Source organism: Camelus bactrianus, chromosome 23 (genome assembly GCF_048773025.1).
Source record: "Camelus bactrianus isolate YW-2024 breed Bactrian camel chromosome 23, ASM4877302v1, whole genome shotgun sequence".
NCBI lineage: Eukaryota > Metazoa > Chordata > Mammalia > Artiodactyla > Camelidae > Camelus > Camelus bactrianus.
The window spans coordinates 1,400,287-1,420,414 of record NC_133561.1 but is presented as its reverse complement, the minus strand read 5'-3'; the positions used below and the strand labels follow the sequence as shown (position 1 = coordinate 1,420,414).

Sequence of the window (20,128 nt, the reverse complement as noted above, 5' to 3'; positions counted from 1 at the left end):
CCCCAGCGCTGGGGCCACCAGCGGACCGTGTGCTGTTTATCACGTTGCCCCCGGACACGGACCGCTCCTGGGAAGGCAGGCCTGTGCCGACCCTCCCCCGGGGCAGGACAGCAGGTCAGGGGTGGGGGCTGCCTGCTTGTCGTCTCTCCTTGTTTGTTACCTGGCATCCCCTCCCCCGCCGCAGAGGGAGTGATGCCCTTTCCTGCTGCTAATAACTAGAAACGTGCACGACTTTCCCACACTAGCTTTCTGTGAAATCACTGAAAAAGAATGGCAGGTCCTGGTTCAAAAGCTCGTGTGGGCAGAGGAGTCACTGCTGAGAGCTGTCACTTCCTCCCAGAGTCTGGGGCCGTTTTCCTGCTGAGGGACTTCCCTGCCGCTTGTCTGTACGGTTTCTGAAGCATCTGCGTTGACCTCGGGATGGAGGCCCCGGGGTGGAGGCCCTGGGGTGGAGGCCCCGGGATGGAGGCCCCGGGATGGAGGGGATAGGAGTCTCACTTTCCTTGAAAGCCACCCTCTGCCCCTCACCCTCCGTTCCCAGGGCTGCCAGGAGGCCAGGCCCCAAGACGGCGCCCTGCCCCGGCCGCAGCCTTTCGCTCTGAATCACCACAGCCCGAACGCTGCTCTGGCCCAGGTGGTGCCTTTCCCAGCCTCCCCGCTTCAGTCCCTGAAAGTTTCTGAAAAAGCTGAGCATCTGAAACACACCACTCAGCCCCTGGCACCCAGGGTGGGGCCCTGTCCCTGGTGTGTGCCCACCACCCTTGGGTGAAGAGGCTGCAGGGCAGGGACAGAGCCACTGTCACCACCCTGCCTTCCACAGGCACACGTGTGCGCACACGTGTGCACACAGGCACACACGTGCACACGCAGGACACAGGGGTGTGGTCTGTGAAAACCCACCCTGGCAGCCAGGCAGCGGCAGAGAGCAAACCAAGGCCCCCATTCCCGGCCCCCTACGCATCACCACAGGGGCTGTAGGGGGAGGGTGGAGCTTGGTGGAGTGTGTGCTCAGCATGCGCAAGGCCCTGGGTTCAGTCCCCAGCACCTCCGTTACATAAATAAATAAACCTAATTAATCCCCCCTAAAACAGACGGGGCTGTGGGCCCCCAGGGAGAGGCTTTGCATGGTCTTCCTCCTGCAGGGGCAGCGAAATACCATCCGTCTGTGCCTCAGCCCAGAAGACCCCTCAGCCGGTGGGACACAGCACCCCTGTGACCGCAGGCCTGGTGACGTGTGGTGGCCGAGTCTGGACGCCCCCTAAATGGGGGTGATCTCTGTAGAGTCCCAGTGCGATTGCAAACCATTGCCCGCCACCCACGACGGGCCAGGAAGCACCGTGTCCTGGGTGTGTATGTCGGGAGGGGGCACTAGAGTCTGGAAGCTTCTGGGGGGGGGGCGTGTCCCCTGGACCCAGTCCCCACTGTCTAACAGGACCCTCTCCACACCCATTCAGGGAGACACTCTCACATCCATTCTAAGTGTGGAAACTAGCCCCACAACACACAACCGTCAGGTTATAAAATTGAGGTGGAAGCCTCTCGTGGTGACAACCAACCTGTTTCTTCAGAAGCAGACACCCTGACCCGGTGTGTGAGGCGTCAGGGACGTGACAAATTCCACGTCTTGACACAGAGAGCCAGCTTTTTTATTTATTAAAATATTTGTTAAAAAACTTTTAATTTAATAGTGTTGGGAAAGTTCACTAGAAATTTGAAAAAAATTACACTCTTTAAGTGGAAGAAAAAAGATGATACAAATTGTTTTTTACCAAGACTAGAATGTTTTTGGATCATCAGAGAAAGGAACATTCTGAACTCTGAAATTGCTAAGAGCAATACATTCAAACCTAGGAAAACGTAGAACAAAAAAATCAAAGACAGCTAAGAAGAAAAGACTAGAAAAATATTGGAACCAAATGGGACAATGATTTATCCTGAAAAAACAGTTCACACAAATTAAATACAAAAGATTATAATAGATAAATGTCTGAAGGACGTGCTTCGGCAGTTCACGTAAGAGGAATTATATTTGGAAAGATGGTCATTCTTATTGTAGTCAAAGAAATGTAAATTAAAATGAGGTCGCCTTTTACCTCTTTGCCTAGTGAAGTGGAAAATACATTCTACTGATGAATGTCTCGAACCGTGTTGCGCTGATCCCATGCCCTCCCGCAAGGCCACGTAATTCCTGGTCACTGAGCGTTGGTATCAAGCCCTGAAAACGTTCACAGCCTCTGACCCTCATGGGGGCACTTGTGGATGGAAACACTGTGAAAGAAGAAAAAGTCCTAAGTGCAGTTATTTATGATAAATTTCTACAACAGCAAAAAATACTGCAAGCAACCTGAATGTCCAAGATTAAGGGACTGGAAAATTCAGCAACATAGAAAAACGTGGATTCGCATGACACTGAGGAAAGCAAACTATAAACCGTAGCTTCAGATTACAGACGTGGCTCTGGACAGTTGTGTGAAAGGCATGGGTGTGGACAGTGTCTGCCATGGAATGTTGACAAAACAGAAAGCCAAGAACAAAGGGATTACGCGTGAATACTCTGCTTTTGAAAATGTCCTTCACGGGCTGGAAGGAATGTCCCCAGGATGCTGTGCTGTGGGACCAGGCCTGGGACGACCTTCCTTACTCCAAATTCTTCAATGTGGCTTTTAGGATGAAAGAGGCAAGATAATTTTCAAAAATTTTCCCAAAAGTTTCAGATGATTATTTGTACAGAAAAATTAAAATTGGTAGGGGTTGCGGGGGGGGGTGTTAAGAGCTTAAATATATAGCCCACAAAGGGAAAGAAATAAAATAAACCTACTCCCAGAAGCCATCGAGATCAAAGCATTGGCTGTGTATTTATTAAGTATCTCCTCTGACCTCAGGCTTGAGCCCCCCTCACCCCACGGCCAAGGCAAGGCTGCCGCTGCCCAGGGCTCCGGCCAGACAGAGCGGGGCTGCTGGGGCGGGGCCCAGAGCAGTGGGGAGACGGGCCACCTGCACTGTGCGCCCGTCAGCAGTGGCCAGGGGTCTCAGCCGCCGGGCGACTGCTTCCACTAGCCACTTACTATTCCATTCATTGATTCTAAGCCTGTGGTGGTGGTGGTGGGGGTCCCCTGAGGGGAGAAGGGAGAACCTTGTCCTGGAGTTGGCCTTGGTCTCTGAAGCCAGGCTGGACCCCGGAAGCCGGGCTCAGAGCGGTGTCCCCAGCTCTGGCCCGTGCTGCCTCCACCACCCAGAGACCTGCAGAAAGGCCCGCAGCCAGGGCTGGCAGAGAGAATCCGCCATGTGCTCGGGACCGCAGACTTCCCCGGGGGCAAGGCCACAGCCCCAGGAAGCAAGATTCTCTGGTTTTAATAAACAACCCACTTCTACTTCCCCTCCCCCCTCGCCCCTCGCAATCCCCTCGCCCCATTCTCCTCTGTCACCTGGCGGTAGCTTTCAGAACCCCTGGGGCTCTCTGTGCCCCCAGGGGAGGTGCAGTCTGGAGGCACAGGGCCTTTTCCTGATGGTCTCCAGGCTCCTGCCGCCTCTGCTGGCCTTGGAGGTAAGGAGGCTGCAGCCCCAGGCCTCCCAGGGTGTGCCGGCCCTCACCAGCAGCCACGTGGTCTGACATCAGAACCATGGCCTGGAGTCTCCAGCAGCCTCTCTGGGTGGGTGGGGCAGGGACTCCCGGCCTGGGAGCCGGACCTGGAGGAGGGCGGGGCCAGAAACCACCCCCCCAACCCTGCCCGCCGCCTTTCCCCTCCCGCCTTCCCTGACTTGTAACTGGCCCAGGAGAAAACTTCCCGACAGGACTGGTGTGGACATGCTTGCCCACCTCTCCTAAAGCTTGTCCACTCCCTGGCGCTCCACGGACCAGAGTGGCCACAGCTAGGGTGACCTTTGGTCTCAGTTTGCCCAGAACAGGCCAGGTTTATGGCCCAGATCACTTACCATGTGACCTCTTTTGTTCTCAGAAATGCCCTGGTTTGGGTCATGAATTATCTCATCACCTGACCTCAAATCAACCTGGAACAAAGCACAGCCCTCCCTGGTCCCCACCTCAGGGAACCCACAGCACCTGCGCCATCCCCCGCCAGCCACCCAGGCCCATCGGACTCCTGTCTGCTGAAACCCTCGATGCCACCTTCTCTCTCAAAGGGTCCTCTCCTCTCCACCCCCACTGCCAGTCATCCCTGTTCAACCCCACCCCCAGCCCAACAATGGCAGCAGCCCACGGTGGGGTCCCCCCGGCTGAAGCCTCTCCCCTCCAGCCACAGTTCCCCACTGACCTGCTCAAAGCAGACTGGAGGAGTCCCCTCCTCAAAATGCCTGGTGGCTACAGACACCCGAGTCCCCCGCTATTTCCCCTGCATCCTCCCCCTCCTCTCCCCCTCCCACCTGGGCTCTGCTGCTCGAATTCACACTTCAGCTCCTTTCTGGAAAACTGCATCTCTGGGAAAGATTTCTGACTCACTCTCCCCTCAGAACTTGCTCCCTCTGAGCTCCAGGCAGATTTCGTTCGCACTCACTACAGAAGCCTGACGTCCAGCCTGCCAGCCACTGCATGTCCCGCACGTGTATCTGTCTCCTGAGCCTGAGCAAGAACCTGCCAAGTTCACGCACGGCATCTTTTGCGATGCCCCAAACAGTGCCTGCCTCAGGGAGGAACTCACTGTAATGGGACTGAACTGAATAAAATGGATAAATAATCCACTTCAAATCTTTTAACATCAGATTGCCCAAAGGTCATTCACTCCTGGGGAGGATGGCAGAAGAGGCGGCGGTGGAGGCGGGGGTGGGGTCGGGGCACACACTGTCACATCAGGTCCAACACAGGAGCTCCGGGCAGGGTGTCTGCTGAGGAGACTGGATCTAACTGGAGATGCTCAGTGTCCCTGCTGCACCCCATCTCCTAGCCTCTCCCCAGCCCCACTGCCTGCTTCAAGGCCAGGCATCTCCTACCTTCTCCACGAATCCTTCCCTGGCTCCTTCAGTCCACAGAGGACCTCGCCCGCCTTCTAGGCTCCTGACTCCTGATTTAGGGCAACGGATCTGGTGCTGAGTCAGGTACCATCTGTGTCCTCCCCGGCACTGAGCTCACCTCTGTTTGGCTTACTTCGTTGGTGTTACCAGATGGAGGGACGTGGGGAAGAGCTGGGACTTGAATTCTAGGCTCTGCACCTGTCATCGGCCAGCCTGACCACATTGCTCCCTCTCCAGTAAAGCCTCCGGTGTGGCTCCATGATTTAGTTAAAAAAGCCTCTGTTAAGACATTTAGCCCATTATTTCGGGAGGCTAACACCACTTGAGAGCCTGGTGGCCAATCCTTAACCTATGCAGGCCCCCAAGGGCAGGCTGCCCCGACCCCGACCGGCTGTGCCCAGGTGGTAGGGTCCCTCTCTCTCAGCCCTGGTCACAGAGACAGGCAGCAGCGGGGAGCAGCGGGAGATGAGGACGGACTGGGGCTGTGGGCACTCACCGCCTTCTGCCACCAGCCATCAGACCCCTGAGAGAGTCCACGTTCTTGGTTCATAAACAAAGAACCCCTGCGAGGAGGAGGGACGGGACAGGCTCCCACAGGAGGCAGGGCGGCCTCCCAGGCCTGAGGACGTTCCCACAAGGCCCCAGCTGGGAAGCCCTCGGCCTGCCCTGCCCTCCCCTGCCTCTGGGGCCGGCCCCAGATCCCGCCGCAGGAGCCTCCCCTCCCCCTCCGCCCCCTCCTCCCCCACCCCTTCCTGCCCACCCTTTCGCCTCATCGGTCGGGGTGGCAGGAAGGGAGGTGCTGGGCACCGGCCGTGAAGAGCCAGCCCGCTCACTCGGCGCCGCGCCCGCCCGCCCGGGCCCCGCCAGCCATGCGCCCCACCGAGCCCTGGAGCCCCAGCGCGGGGCCGGCGTCCTGGGACTACTCGGGCTTGGGCGCCCCGGCGGAGCTGGAGCTGTGCGCGGCGGGGGACCTGCCCTACGGCTACGTCTACATCCCCGCGCTCTACCTGGCGGCCTTCGCCGTGGGCCTGCTGGGCAACGCCTTCGTGGTGTGGCTGCTGGCGGCGCGGCGCGGCCCGCGGCGGCTCGTGGACACCTTCGTGCTGCACCTGGCGGCCGCCGACCTGGGCTTCGTGCTGACGCTGCCGCTGTGGGCGGCGGCGGCGGCGCGCGGCGGCCGCTGGCCCTTCGGCGAGGGCCTGTGCAAGCTCAGCAGCTTCGCCCTGGCCGGCACGCGCTGCGCCGGCGCCCTGCTGCTGGCCGGCCTCAGCGTCGACCGCTACCTGGCCGTGGGCCGCCCGCTGGCCGCGCGCGCCTGGCGCACCCGGCGCTGCGCGCTGCTGGCGTGCGGCGGCGTCTGGGCCGCGGCGCTGGCGGCCGGCCTGCCCTCGCTGGCCTTCCGCGGGCTGCGGCCGCTCCCCGGGGGCCGCGGCAGCCAGTGCGGCGAGGAGCCGTCGGACGCCTTCCAGGGCCTGAGCCTGCTGCTGCTGCTGCTGACCCTCGCGCTGCCCTTGGCCGTCACCGTCGTCTGCTACTGCCGCGTGTCCTGCCGCCTGCGCCGCCCGCCGCACGTGGGCCGCGCCCGGAGCCGCTCGCTGCGCATCATCTTCGCCGTCGAGGGCGCCTTCGTGGGCTCCTGGCTGCCCTTCTGCGCCCTGCGCGCCATCTTCCACCTGGCGAGCCTGGGCGCGCTGCCGCTGCCCTGCCGCCTGCTGCTGGCGCTGCGCTGGGGCCTCACCGTCGCCACCTGCCTGGCCTTCGTCAACAGCTGCGCCAACCCGCTCATCTACCTGCTGCTGGACCGCTCGTTCCGCGCGCAGGTGCGGCGGCGCGGGGCCTGCGGGCGCGCCGACAGCGGGGCGCGCGGGGGCAGCTCGGCCTCCTCGCTCTCCGGGGAGGACGGCTCCCCGTTCCGGAGCCCGGCCCGCGGTCGGGGCCGAGCCCAGAGGGAGTACGCGCCCTCGGCCATTCCGTAGCCGCCCGGCCCGGCCCCAGGGAGTGGGCGGCAGCTGAGCGCGGAGCGGCGGCAGGCTTGGCAAGGTGGGCTGGCCTCCCTCCCCGCCCGACTTCCCCGGACCTGCTTCCCCGAGAGCTAGAGCGCGGGCTGCTCCGACGGCACGGTCTGCACTCAGGGTCTCCTTCACCAGCTTTCCCAGAGCCTCAGCGTTTTGAACTTCCCCCAAGCCAGGCCGCTGAGACCAGCTCTTCTCTCCCTCTGCCCACGGGACACCTGGGCTCATTTCCTCCAGTCCAGTGAAGGTCCTGTGAGATGGAGCCGACAGCAACACGAGCACCGTGTAGGGGAAAGGGAAGTGGGCCTTCCTTCAGCACCCCGTTGGCGACAGCACCGGCCAGACCCCACAGAAGTCATCCATGTCTTGGGCTGTGGGTTCTTTCGTCCCTGGCAATGGCACTGCGTTTGAGAAATAATCTTCTCCAGGTCAGGCCCTCTGGCCCCTCGCTTTCCAAAGAATCCTACAGACGATGGAACCGACAGCCATTTACAGGCAGTCATCTCGGTGACTGACATCACCTGTCATCAGTCACCATCAGTTCAGATCTTATCAAAGCTCTCCAAAGCCTGGGAACCAGCCCACTGTCTCCTGCCAGCTGCCCCAGAAGCCCAGGCTTGCCGGGTTTTGTGCCTTCTCCCCTCCTCCTCCCCCCGAAGCGGCAGGACTCACCCTGGAAGCTATCCTGACTTCCCCGGGGCAGAGGGATCTGGAAAGTCCACCCCTCAGCCGGGGCGCCAGGACCGTCCCTGTGAGTTCCCCTTTCTCAATAAATGCTGTTGCTGCCTCTTCTGACACCGTGTCTGTCTTTACTCGGGCAGCGGGAGTGAAATGAGTGTCAGGAGGCCAATCGAACACTGGATCAGACAAAACTCAACCCAGTAGTTGAGGCTGACCTCAAAGTAATGGGGATGTGGTGTGACGTCGGGGGCCGAGGGAGCCAGCGGCCTCTGTGGGCGCAGGAGGCCCACAGGAGGGCAGCAGATCGTTTGTTCTTATTGTTTTAATGGACGGCTCACATTTTGAAGGGTGTGGAGAGAAAAAAAAGATTTAAGGGCATCTGCCAGCCAGGTGTCCCTTCAAAGAGGAAACGTGTCACTGTGATTTTCAAATCGGCATGGGGCCTTTTTTTCTATCCCTTTTGAGACCGTCCAGTACAAAAGTGAGGAGCATCCATTTCCTGACTCTGTGACTTAGCCTCTGAGGTTTCTGGAGGGTTTGGAAATTCAGTATTTATATTTTTAAAAGAACTTGGCCTAAAATGTCAGTCAGTGCAGAAAGGAACTCAGAAATTCTCTCTGAGAGCCGCCTCTCAGCCAGGTCCCCGGGCCAGTCGTGAAGTTCAGGTTCTTGGGACTTCAGCCCAGCTGGGGGCGGAAACCTGGGCATGGTCCCTCTCTGTCTCTGTCTCTCTCTGTGTCTCTATCTGTCTCTCTGTCTCTCTCTCTGTCTCTCTCTCTCTCTCTCTCTCTCTCTCTCTCTCTCTCTCTCTCTCTCTCTCTCGGGCTGTGTAACCTCCCCCCAGTACCACTGGGTTTCTCTTCAGCCTTTGGGGCTGGTGGATTAGTGCAGGCGGACCCCCCTCCCCCCCGTCAGCCGCCCTCGCGGGCCAAGCTGGGAGGAGACACCCCTGCGGCCCCCCCACGCACACCTGAGAGAGGTGGGCCTTGCAGCCCGTGGGGTCACTGCTGCCGCCTCCAGTCCAGGCACTTTGTCCGGGCGCTCAGGTGCACTGTGGACACTCACCACGGCTCTCCCGGGCAAGAAATGAGTGTTTCCTGTGATGAGGCCCGAGGACGGGGGTGCCAGCTCTCATCCGGGTTTGCGTGTGGCCCGACATCAGCTGACAGCAGAGGTGCCTTCTTGGCTGTTCTGACGGAGCCCCCAGCTCTACCCCAGCCACCTTGCTTCTCCGGCTTGCTGACGAGTTGCGCTCCCTGAAGACAGACAGGAAGAAAGCTTCTCCATCCCCCGCCTCCCCAGGCAGTTATCACAACTCAGCATTTCCCTCCTGCTGCTGAGAGGTTGGAAAATGCTGATAAGCTACAAGAAAAAAGGGCGGCAAAGCTGCTTGTGGTAAACACCGCTCATTCGAGCCTGGGGGATGCACCATAGCTACTAGCAGGGGCTTTGTCGAGGCACCACCAAGTCCTTTGGCTAAAAACTATCTTTTGCTCTTTGCTCTCTCCAGCTCTATCGGGGGCTCTTCTCTCTTGGTGGATGTTAACCAGCAGACGCCCGGATGCCCGCCGTCTTCTCTCTCTGCTGCTTGTCCTTCCCGTCGGACTGCGAGTTCCGTCCACCAAGGGAGGGTCTGTTTTGCTGGCTGCTGTGTCCCCAGTGCCTGGAACAGTGCCTGGCAGGGGGCTGTGGCACCGACCGCCCGTGGAGGGAAGGGTCTTCAGGATATGAGATAAGAAATACCGTGAAGGGCAAACGGGAGGCGGTGGCACTTTATGTACGATTTATAGGTGGTGCACAGGAAAGGCTGGGGGGAATACTGTCCGAGTCGAGGGCGGCTGTGTAGGTGGGAGACACTGCAGACCCCTGTCCCCCTCCATTTCTTGGTCTTGAAATTTTTGACGAGTTTTTTAAGGGCAGTGGACACAGAGCTGTCACACTGCCCGAGTGCTGGTGCTCAAGGCAGAGCCCGTCCTGACCTGCTTTCCTGGGGCATCCCTGCCAGGCACCCCCTCGAGCCTCTTTCTTTGTCTGAAGGATGGGGGAGACAGTCATGTCTGTGCCATCGCCTCACAGATCAAAGGAAATCCTGTTCTTGAAAGTACTTCGGAAACTGGTGTTTTGGACAAAGGACCACAGGAGCCAGCCCCTCCCCAAACCCCGTTACCCCTTCTCCATCTCCCACTGCCCCCTTCTCTGTCAGGCTCCCCTCCCCATTGCGGCCAGCCCCTCCCCATCCTCAGCTCCCCCTACCCCGCAATGCCCCCACATCCCCACATCGAGGGTTGCCCCCGTCCCTTCTCAGCCAGACCCTCCCCATCCCTGGGTCTTCTCGCCCCATCTCAGGCTGCCCCCCAGATCCCGGGCCACCCCTCCCCTGTCCCGGCTGGCCCACCCTACCCCAGGATGCCCCCTCTCCATCCTGGCCAGCCCCCCCTTGCCCAGAGTCTGTGGCCGGGAAAGGAGACAGGTGGAGCTGCTCTGGGGTTTTTAAAGATCCGACGAAGTCTGGGCACATTGGCCTGTGTAGTTCTGATTTGAACTTGTGACTAATTCTGGGCTTTCTTCTCACTTCCCTCGACCTCGCGGGCTCTTTCTCAGGGCACCGTGTGGTGACCCAGGGCCCCTGGGTGAGTGATCTGGGGAGTTCAGGCGAGTGGCAGGGCTGGCAAAGACGCTTTTGGTGACATGACTCAGCCCCCGTGACACTTGGGTAGAGCAGGGCTCTGGACACTTGTGAGGGTGTCTGGAGCACTTCTGGGGTCTAGATCCCACCCCACCTCGGCCCGCAGGAAGCCACTACCCCCGCCCCCGTCAGGACTCCGCCCTCAGTCCAACGGGGCGAAGATGAAAAGACCCCGTGGCCGAAGACCAGGATGCTTGGTAGGCGGGCAGGGACGTGGGAGCAAGGACGGGCACCAGCCTTCCTCCCTTTACCGTCGAAGCAGATCTATTTACCGAGCGCAGTGGCATCTCTCATGCGAGCAGGCCTGCGCCAGATCCCTGCTGAACGGCGTCTCATGACTTGAGAGCTGGGGGCCGGCTGCGTGCATTCTCTGAGAAGGACACGGAGGACCAGGGGTGGGAGGTAACATCTTGCTGGAGGTCACAGCCACCGCTGTATCCCTGCAGCACTGCACACAGTTTAAAAAACACACATAGGTGATTTCCTGACCCTCACACCCTGTGGCAAACAGGAACGATCACTTCATTCAACTGAAGATGAAACCGAGGCTCCGGAGGACGGTGGCCTGGGCGCGTGGCAGCGAGCCAGCGATGAAGTCCAAAGCTCTGCCTCTCCCTCCCTCCTCGCCCGGCGCTGCCCTCGCTGCCGTGTGACACTCGGGTGCTCCCCGCTGCACCGCGCTCCCGCCTGGGGACGCCCAGGCCCAGGCTCGCTCTTAGAGTGTAAGGTTCCCTCCGATTATTCAAGTAATACAGTTTCTTTGATTTTTTAAAAAAATAAATTACAGGAAAATAAAATGAAATAAATGGAAAACACCCGTTATTCCAACGGTGAAGCGATGCCTTCTTTTTCTACGTATATAATAACACACGCGTGCATTTTCCCCCCGCTAAACTGAGGTCAGTCCAAAGGAGACCAAACACTGAGTCTGCTGTGTCCCCAGGCGTACACCCGGTGCCCACCCCGGACTGGCCCTCAGGGACCGTGTGGCCTGTGTATCACGTACACGGTGTTGTGGCCTGCCCCCTGCATTTGGCAATGTGCCGTGTTTTACTGTGTCATTAGATCTTGCTCCAAAACATCTCTGCAGGGTTATGTCACCTCATCATGTGAAAGTAACGACATTTATTTCACCAAGCCTCTCACCTTTTCTTCAGTTTTTCACTCTTGTAAGCAGTTCTGTGATCCACCTCCTTGTACCAAAACGGGAACCAAACCCCGTGACCCCGTTTAAGGGAAAAACGACAAAAAATTTTTAAAAATTTTTTAAAGGACTCCTGTTGTTACCCCCATTTTACAGATGGGGACTCAAATGCCCAGGTTGTGGGCCTGCCAGGGTCCCACACGCGGGGCAGGACTTCCTGGGCCACCACTGAGCCCATCTTCCACCTCCACTAGTCTGCTGGCGCCCCGCTTACCCTGCTTCTCAGCAGTTAGCACTAAGGCCAAGGGTGCCCGGGGTCAGGCCGCCATTGCCGGCCCTGCGCGCGGTGACCCACTTCGTTCTCAGAAGAGCAGTGTGATGGTTACTTTCATGAGTCAGCTCGACTGAGGCACCAGCACCCGGGCATTTGGTCAGATACTATTCTGGGTGTTTCGGGATGAGATTAACCTTTGCGCCGTAGACTGAGTAGAGCGGGCTGCCCTCCGTCTCACCCACCCACTGAAGGCCTGAACGCACACAAAGGCAGAATGAGAGAGAGCCCACTGTCCGCCTGACCGCCTGGGCTGGGGCGTCAGATTCTCCTCCCTCGGGACTCAGACTGGGACTGGAAGCCGCCTCGACTCTCCTGCGTCCCCAGCTTGCGGTGGGCCACTTTCTGACAGTAAACGTCTTCATATCCACTCTGCCTCTCTGAAGAACCCAAACACAAGCAGGGTCGCCCCCACCGCCCCCAGGAGACGATGTTTGGGCGTCAGATTGAGGGGGAGCGGTGGTCTTTCCGGGTGTGCTGAGGTCGAGACCAGGACTGGGGAAGTGGTGCTAAAGCCCACACACGCCAGGGGTCCCCGGGCAGCCCTGCCGGCAGATGGGGGACGAGGTGCTGGGCTTTGATGGGCAGAAGCCGGGGGCGCAGGCCCGAGGTGACAGCTGCCTGTCTGGGGAGGCTGCGGTTTGCCCCAGGAAGACGTGTCAGACAAGGGTGAGTAATCCAGCTCACCCTGCTCTGAAAATGACTGTCTCCGGTGCATGCCGCCCACCTCCCCTCACTGCCGGCCTGTTCACCTTCACCCAAACTCCCCAAAACAAGCAGGTCGCCCTGGGCTGGAGCTGAGCCCACAACGTCATGGCCCGAGCAGGTCCCGGGCTTGCTGAACTCTTCCCATCTTTTCGACATTGTTTCTGTTTGTTTTTGTTTGTAACAACCTTAAATCTCGGAGTTTCCCGAAACCGTGATCACCATAAAGAGAGAAGACGTCCTGTTCAGAGACAATAACTCGGGATCCTCCACCCGAATTCCAGTCCTCTTCGTGTTCCCACCTTCTCCTCCCAGCCCTTCCCCGCCCTGCTCCTACTTCGCTGGGATCACCAGGCGCTCTGCTGTTCCCTTCTTTTTCCCCAGAACGCGTTGCAAGCCTTGTCTATGCCGCTCCACAGGGGTCACAGGGTCGCCTGAAGGCTCCCCCGTGGGGCAGCCTCAGCGAAGCTGACATGGAACCCACAGGTGCCCGCCCGGCAGTCAAGGTGCTGGCGCCGGCTCTGATCCACGTGTGCAGGGGACGCCTTTTCCGCCGCGTGCAGGGCTGGTTTGAACGTCAGCTCCAAGCCCCCTGCCGCCGGCCTCCTCTGGGCCCCTGTCCTCGGTGACCGCCACGTCTCGTGGCCTCGCTCCTTTGAGACGAAGCACCCTCCCCTCTCCCGGGACAGCAGCAGCTTGGGAACAAAGCCCTTGGGAAGCAGCCCAGCAACCGCGCAGCCAAGTGCTCAGCAGCGATAACCCAGGCCCCAGAGGCGCGCACACTGGCCGCTCCCGGGGTTCGAGCCCCAGCCGGCTCCACACTGCCCTTGCCGTACCGGCCTCTTCTCACCTCTCAGTTCTCATCCTAAGACGGGGGTAACGCTCCTCATCACGAAGGGAACGGAAAAGGGTCAGCGTGCTGGGGACCGTCTGGCACATTAAGCTTCACGTTTGCTGTAATTATTGGGGTTTAAAAAAACCAGTAAAGACAGTTGTTAAAAGCAATGGAGTCCCACCCTGGTTTTGGATTTCTTTCTCAACTTCACGGACTCAATGCATTTTTCTTTTGCATTTCCTATGGGCCGGGCAGTGTGCAAGGCCACGGGGTTGCAGAAATTAAAAAGGCTCCCAGTTCTCCTCCAGACCAACCCTGACAGCCTGAGCCTCCACCCCGCACAGAGAAGGTTGGAGACTGTGGGCTCACCGGCATCGAGAACAGAGTAAAGCCACGTGGACCTCCAGTTGGGGTGAAGTGTTTTTCTTTTCCTTGTTCTTTTCCCTTGAAACTAAAAGGCATACGAAGCCTTCTGTCCTGTGACGCAGTCGCTTTTACACATCACGGGTCTCCAGGGTCAGCCCATCACGGGACCCTTCAGTGACAGGCTATGAGCAGACCCAGGCGTTCTGTCTCTCTGGGCTGGGAGCCTCCCGCAGAGCCCAGGGCGTTCCCTGCAGTGAGCAGGGCGGAGAGCCGTCCACGGCGACGGCTCTGCTGAGGCGCTGCGTCCCGCGCCCGACCGCTGGGCCGCCCGCTCGGCCCCGCCAGCCCAGAGAGCCCGGGCCCTGGGGTCGGGGGCCCAGCCTGTTCTCGGGAGATTTACCTAGTTTACCGCTTTTTGAAAATGTTTTAAATCTTTTATGAAACGCATTCAGCAATGGCTACAAGCTCCTTTCAAAAGAAACCCCAGCCTTTTCCTAAGTGCAATACTTCCGTTCTCATTTTAACTGAAGTCATCTTTCTAATTCAGAAGCTGTGTTCCTAGGAGGGCCCAGCTCAGTGCTGGAGCGCGTGCTCAGCAGGCATGAGGTCCTGGCTTCCATCCCCAGTGCCTCCACTAAAGTAAATACATAGGTGAATAAATAAACCTAATTATCTCCTCCCCTCCCCCCAAAAAGCAAAACAGAAGTGTTCTTTTTGAATACCACGCCTGGAGGTTAAGCTGATGTTAAAACAGTTTGCAATAAAAAAAATCAGCTTAAGTCATTTAATCATTTAAAGTGCATCCTATAAAAGTAAGTTTCAGAAATTTAAGAGAATTGTGTTTTGCATACCTTCTGTTATGCCATGTAAATTCCTTTTTTCATATGATTAAAGAAAGGTTATGATAAAATGATGGGCTAATTCACAGTCACTTGCAGCAATAACATGAGAATTTGAATTTTGGGTTTGTTCACTCCTGTGAATGATGCTAAAGTTAGGTGAAATTTTCTTTCATCGTCCCCAGACTTGGTCCTCTTTAATTTTTCAGGAGGGTTCAATAAAAACTGTTCACTCAAAAACAACAACAACAAAAGGCTGCAAGCATGTATCCATGAGTTAAAAATGAAAGGCTCAGAGCAAAACAGTCCGCTTACACACTCAACCATGCCGCCCTCCCTGGGAGCTGGCCCATCGGCAGGAGGCCAGAGAGAGACGGACAGCCTACCTCAGGTCCGCAAGTGAAGCCACGCGTCAGGCCGCTTCACGGACGCTTTTGGGCACTGACGAGCCTGTCTCTCTGGGTCCCGCGCTGAGAAGCCACAGGCGCCCTGCGCTCTCAGACGCTAACCCAGGGCGCACAGCTCAGCAGAGCTCGCCGAGGGCCCCCCAGCGTGTGGCATAAACAGGGAGGCTATTGTCAAATATAGCAAAGCAGTGTGGGTGTCTTCTGGGGGTTTTCATGTTTCACAGTCTAAATGTGGAAGACAGCTCAGTAAGAAGGCAGTGGCTCACATCGTATGAAGTTTATTGCTTTTTAAGAGAAAAAATTATTTGAAATAGACATAGAAAGTCTCCTGCTGCAACCTCTCATAAAATAACCGAGCCAGGCCACAGTCCTGGGTGTCTGTCAGAGGGGCGGACCCGAAAATCCCGGGGCGGGGGCCGATGGGAGCTGGACGGCAGCAAGATGGTGGCACGTCACCTCACAGGTCATTTCCAGTGACAAAGGGGAAACAGTCTGCTGGTGGAGGGTCGCCAGCACCCGGAACCCCCGTCAACCCCACATCACTGCCAGAGGAGCCACCACAGGCGAGGGGGGTGGAATGCCCAGTACCACCTGTGAGGTGTTCTTGCTAAATACAGACTCCAGAATCTCTAGTCAAGCCTTTGCAACTAACTTCCAGGAAGTGCAGGGTTAGGAGCAAGTTAAATGCACGGCGAGGAGGCCTCAGGTGGAACACCGAGTGTAGGACGTTGCAAGAGGCCACTAACCTGGTTTCTGAAAGTGACAGACATGATTTTAAAAATCAGGGTGGAGGGCTGGGACCCACACGAGACTCAGAGAGCAGAAGGCTATGTGTGGACCTTACTGGACGCAGATACAAACAGACCAGCTTTGAAAGACAGCGCTGGGGAGCTGGGGAACTTTGAGTGGATTTGGTGTTAGGTGACATTAAGAGTTATTGTGAGAATGGTCACATGATCATGTAAGAAAAACGTCCAGTCTCTTTTCCAGAGATGTACTCTGCAACAGAGACGTGACCGGTCACCAGGTCACCAGAATCCTCTTTCAAACATTCCCCTAAAGAAAAGGTCATCTGTGGAAACACGGGGACATGCGAACAATCGCTAAGTTTAGGTGGAGGAGAACAGGATTCTACGCCACTCCACTCGACTTCTGCTGTTAGAAAGGTTTCATAATAAAGTTTTAAGCTATTTAATTATAGAAATTGCACATATAAACAGAATACGTTTTCACAGCTAGAAGTTCTCATCCCCTCCGCCCCCCGTCCTGAGCCCAGGCCCCTTCCCAGAAGTAACCACAGTTACCACTGGCCGCTCCACGGAGCTGGCTTTTCCCCTACTTCCCCCTGAGAGTGATCAAAGCACCTAGAACACGTTGGTGAGTGCATTTATGCACAAACAAATGAAAACGCATTGCGTGAGTCGCCCGGTCGCGGGCGAGGGTGGGGGGCAGGAGGGCTCTGAGGGACGTCCGAAGGGGTCACACGTAGCTGGGTTCATGGGCCATTTCAATTGCTTTAAACAGTATCTGACCTCAATTTAAACCAGCCTCTCTCCAAAACAGGTTCCCTTCGCATCACCCTGAGTAGTTTAAGAGACGCCAAGGGTATGAGGCACTAATTTCTTTTCAGTTACCCTGGTGCCAAGGACACGGACCCGTGGCCTGGCCACAGCAGGGGCTTGGCCTTTTGAAGCTTCGAGCTGCTAAAACCACAGGAAGTAAAACTTGGTCGCCAGTACACAGGTTTGGAACATGAAAGATACAATTATCATGCAGAAATATTATTATTTTCCTGAGAACTGGGGCATGAGAAAGAAGAAAAACTTTTTTTTTTAAGATGAGGGTTGTGGGAAAAAAACATCTTTTAAAAAAAACTGTTACCTTTTATTGGGAGCTTACTGTGTGCAAAGTACGTTTTATGTGTGTTATTCCAGTACCCTCACCCCAGCCACACGTAGGCCCTGTCTCCCCCATTTCACAGATGACGAGACTGAGGCTGTTTGTCTGACTCCAAAGCACATATTCTTAGCGTCTCCTAAATTCTCTGCCTGAGCCACTTAACATGAACCTGCCAGGTGAAGTGAGGAAAGGGCCCAGGCGGGTCAGGCGCTATTTTAAAGGGCACCTCCAGCCCAGGACTTTAAGAAGGGCGTCCTGACCATAATCCAGGCCTGGCCAGAGCAGCCCCTGCCACCACCTCTCCTGCCAGCTGCCCAGTCTTTAGCCCTCAGGGTCCTGAGGACCAGGATCTGTTCCCCCTCAACCCCGCGATTCTCTACCCCACAGCCCCACGGAGGGCCTGGAGCTGCCTCGCACCCGGGTGTTGTCTGGGTCTAGATGCTCGTCTCTGCCTCAGAGGAAAGACCCCCAAACTCCTGCGTCCCCTGCTTTGGTGTTTAAAAGGCGTTCGTCTTTGCAGTTGTACTATTTTTAACACAATTCATGGCCTTTCCTTAAAGTTTCCAACTGGGTCTCCAGAAAGAAAAGAGACACTGGCCAGAGAGGCCAGGGCGGTGGGGCCGGCTGGACATGCAGACCCACGGCAGACAGAAAGGGGACAGGGGCCGCAGCAGCCGCAGGCAGCGAGGCAGAGCCCGGCTGGACCAGAGCCCAGGACCCGCTGTCTGTTCACCGCTTTCTCCCTCCCGGCGCTTGGAGACCCGAGGGCCCGCCGGGCACTGTTGCCCCCTGGTGGCCGCGGCGGGGGAGCAGGGCCTGGGGAAGCGGGGCAAGCTCCGTGCAGGCGGCACTCAGACTCCGTCCTGCAGCCCCGCGGCCGGGATGGAGCGGCTGGAGAGGAAGGGGAGGAGGAAGACAGGAGGGGCAGGAGAAAGAAAAGAAGGAAGAGGTTAGGCGGGGAGGGGGCGGGGCGGGATCCTAAACTCTGCAGAGAGACCAGCGAGAACCGCCGGCCTGGAAGATGCTGGCACTCTCCTGCCTCACGCTCAGGAGTCTGAGCCCCGGTGATGGGTCAGCCCTGCCCTCCAAGCAGCTCTGACTCCTGTCCAGCCCCAGGGTTGGGGCGTCCTTCCCCGGAGAAGAGGTTGAGTGAAGCCCCCTGGCTTGACCCCCGAGTCGGGTGTCCGCACTTCACAGAGCTACTCACCAGCCTGCGGCCCAGCCTGCGCCCTCGGGAGGGTTCTGGCGACAGAGGCGGAGGCCCGGGTAGTGCCCCTCCTGCACCTGCCCCACCGCAGGATGTGGTCAGGAGAGGATGCAGGGCCTCCGCTCGAGTCACCCTGGAGTTTCCCAAGAGCTTCTGGCGAGGGCATCGGCACCTTCGGGCCTCAGAATCACCGCGCTCTGCCCTGGAGCAGGGGAAGGGAGGGGTTGGGCCAGGAGCCTCACCCACCGCTGGGCCCCAGGGCCAGAGGAGTCGAGGCCCAGGGACCAGGGCAGGGAAAGCCCCCTCCACTGGGGGGAGGCTGGTGTTCAGGGTGCAGACAGGCCACTGCCCAGACTGGAAGTCCATCTGCTGGCCCTTCAGCCAAAGGGAAGGAGAGGAGGTGACCAGACCGGGGCTTGGTGGTCTCTCCCGAGCTGCACCCTCCCTCCATTCCCTCTGCAGTGAGCCAGTCAGTTCCCAGAGGGGCTCAGCTTCTGCTCCCAGGACACCTGCTTCGAAGCCCAGTGTCTTCAGATGCTTGGGGCCTCCTGCCCAAGCCCATTCCAGCTCTGGGCTCCGTGAGGCTGCCGGACGTGGAGCAGCACCTCTCACGACAGCCCAAGGGACCTAGACATGTTTTGCCTGATTCGGTTGAATTTGTAATAAAGTAACCGAAGGTGTAACAATCAGATTTCACATGAAAAACCTGAATTTCCAGGTTTTGTTTTTAAAGTAGAAGCCCTCCACCCTAGAAAATAAACAAATAAAAATTAAAAAATAAATAAAATAGAAGCCTTTTTCTTGTGGCCACATTTGCAGTGACAGCCCCCTTGAGACAGAGCCTGAGTCTTAGGATCTGCCGTGGTCTCCGCCAGCCCCCCCATGCTCACCCCACGCACCGCGCACACTGAGGCCGGGTGGAGGCTGCCGTGACCGGGTTGGCATAAAGCCCAGAACTCTTGTGCCTTCACTTGCCCTGCCTGGTCCCTTTAAGTGTCTGAAGTTTCAACCACAGGTTAAGGCTGTGGAATCAGAAAGGTCTACCTTCCAATCCCACATTAGTCCCTGCTTATGTGCTTTTATCCCAATTATTTGCTTCTGCAGGCCTCAGTTTCCTTATCTGTAAAGAAGATAACAGTATTGCTACAAAGCTCAACCTACAAACTCAGTTTCGCAAGACACATGTTGCTTTCTTTTAAATCAGTTTGATTCTGTCCTGGGCCTGCTGGGATGGCAAAAAATTACATTTTCTCATGTAGAATTCTGGAAGGCTTAGGGGGCCCAGAAAGCAGGGCTTCTCTCTAGGGCTGCCATCCTAGTTGCTCTGGCCCCCAGGGGTCTCTTTAGGCGGGGCTCCTGCCTCCTGGATGCGTGTGATGCCGGAATCTGGGGCCGAAACCTGGGGCCCTGCTCCCCTCTCCCATCCCTGCTGAGGCCTTGCCCCTCCTGAGGCCACAGGAAGCGGTGCGGGATCCTGGCTGCCCAGGGCACCCACCATCTTCTCTCCCGTTCCTGGTCCACCTCACCTGTTTCCAGGTCCTCAAAAGCCACATCCCTGCCCTTGCCCCTCAGGACTGACCCCTGGCATTGTCTCAGTGGACTCTGGGCTGAGGCCTGCAGGAAGCCGCTGCCTCCCACCCAGAGGAATGGTAGGGGTGAGTGGGAGGGGGAAGGGATAGAAATCAATATTTCAATCAATTATTCAATTGGATGAAAAAGAATAATAATGCTTACCTTCAAAGGTACTTTATGCTCTGTCCACCCCTTAAGTGTTCCCAGAATTTCCTTCCTTGGTCCTATCTCCTTCTGCACACCCTTCTTGGGTGACCTCACCCAGTCCCTGAGCCTTAGCTCTGCTGTCACTCCCCTCCAGCCAGACACCCATGTCCTAAAGTGAACACACCTCACCCTGGACTCAAGCCAGAGACCCAGGAAGCACCTCCCCTTCCTCTCTGCCCTGTCTTCAGTCACTTTCAGAGCCAGGCCAGGTCTTCCTCCCAAATAACTCTTCATGCCTCTGCCCCCTCCCTCCCCTCCAGCCCTAATACCTC

The 20,128-nt window shown here is 57.5% G+C and overlaps 1 protein-coding gene across 1 annotated transcript; it reads left to right on the top strand.

Moving 5' to 3' along the window:
• The first annotated feature begins 5,240 nt into the window (after positions 1-5,240).
• On the top strand, positions 5,241-7,954 carry GPR25 (G protein-coupled receptor 25). The gene has a single exon (XM_074351556.1). The coding sequence runs from the start codon at positions 5,835-5,837 to the stop codon at positions 6,939-6,941; it is 1,107 nt and encodes a 368-aa protein (XP_074207657.1). The 5' UTR covers positions 5,241-5,834; the 3' UTR covers positions 6,942-7,954.
• Positions 7,955-20,128: the final 12,174 nt, after the last annotated feature.

Coding starts and splice junctions, on each gene's coding strand:
- GPR25 (XM_074351556.1), top strand. CDS start 5,835: ATGCGCCCCACCGAGCCCTGGAGCCCCAGCGCGGGGCCGGCGTCCTGG.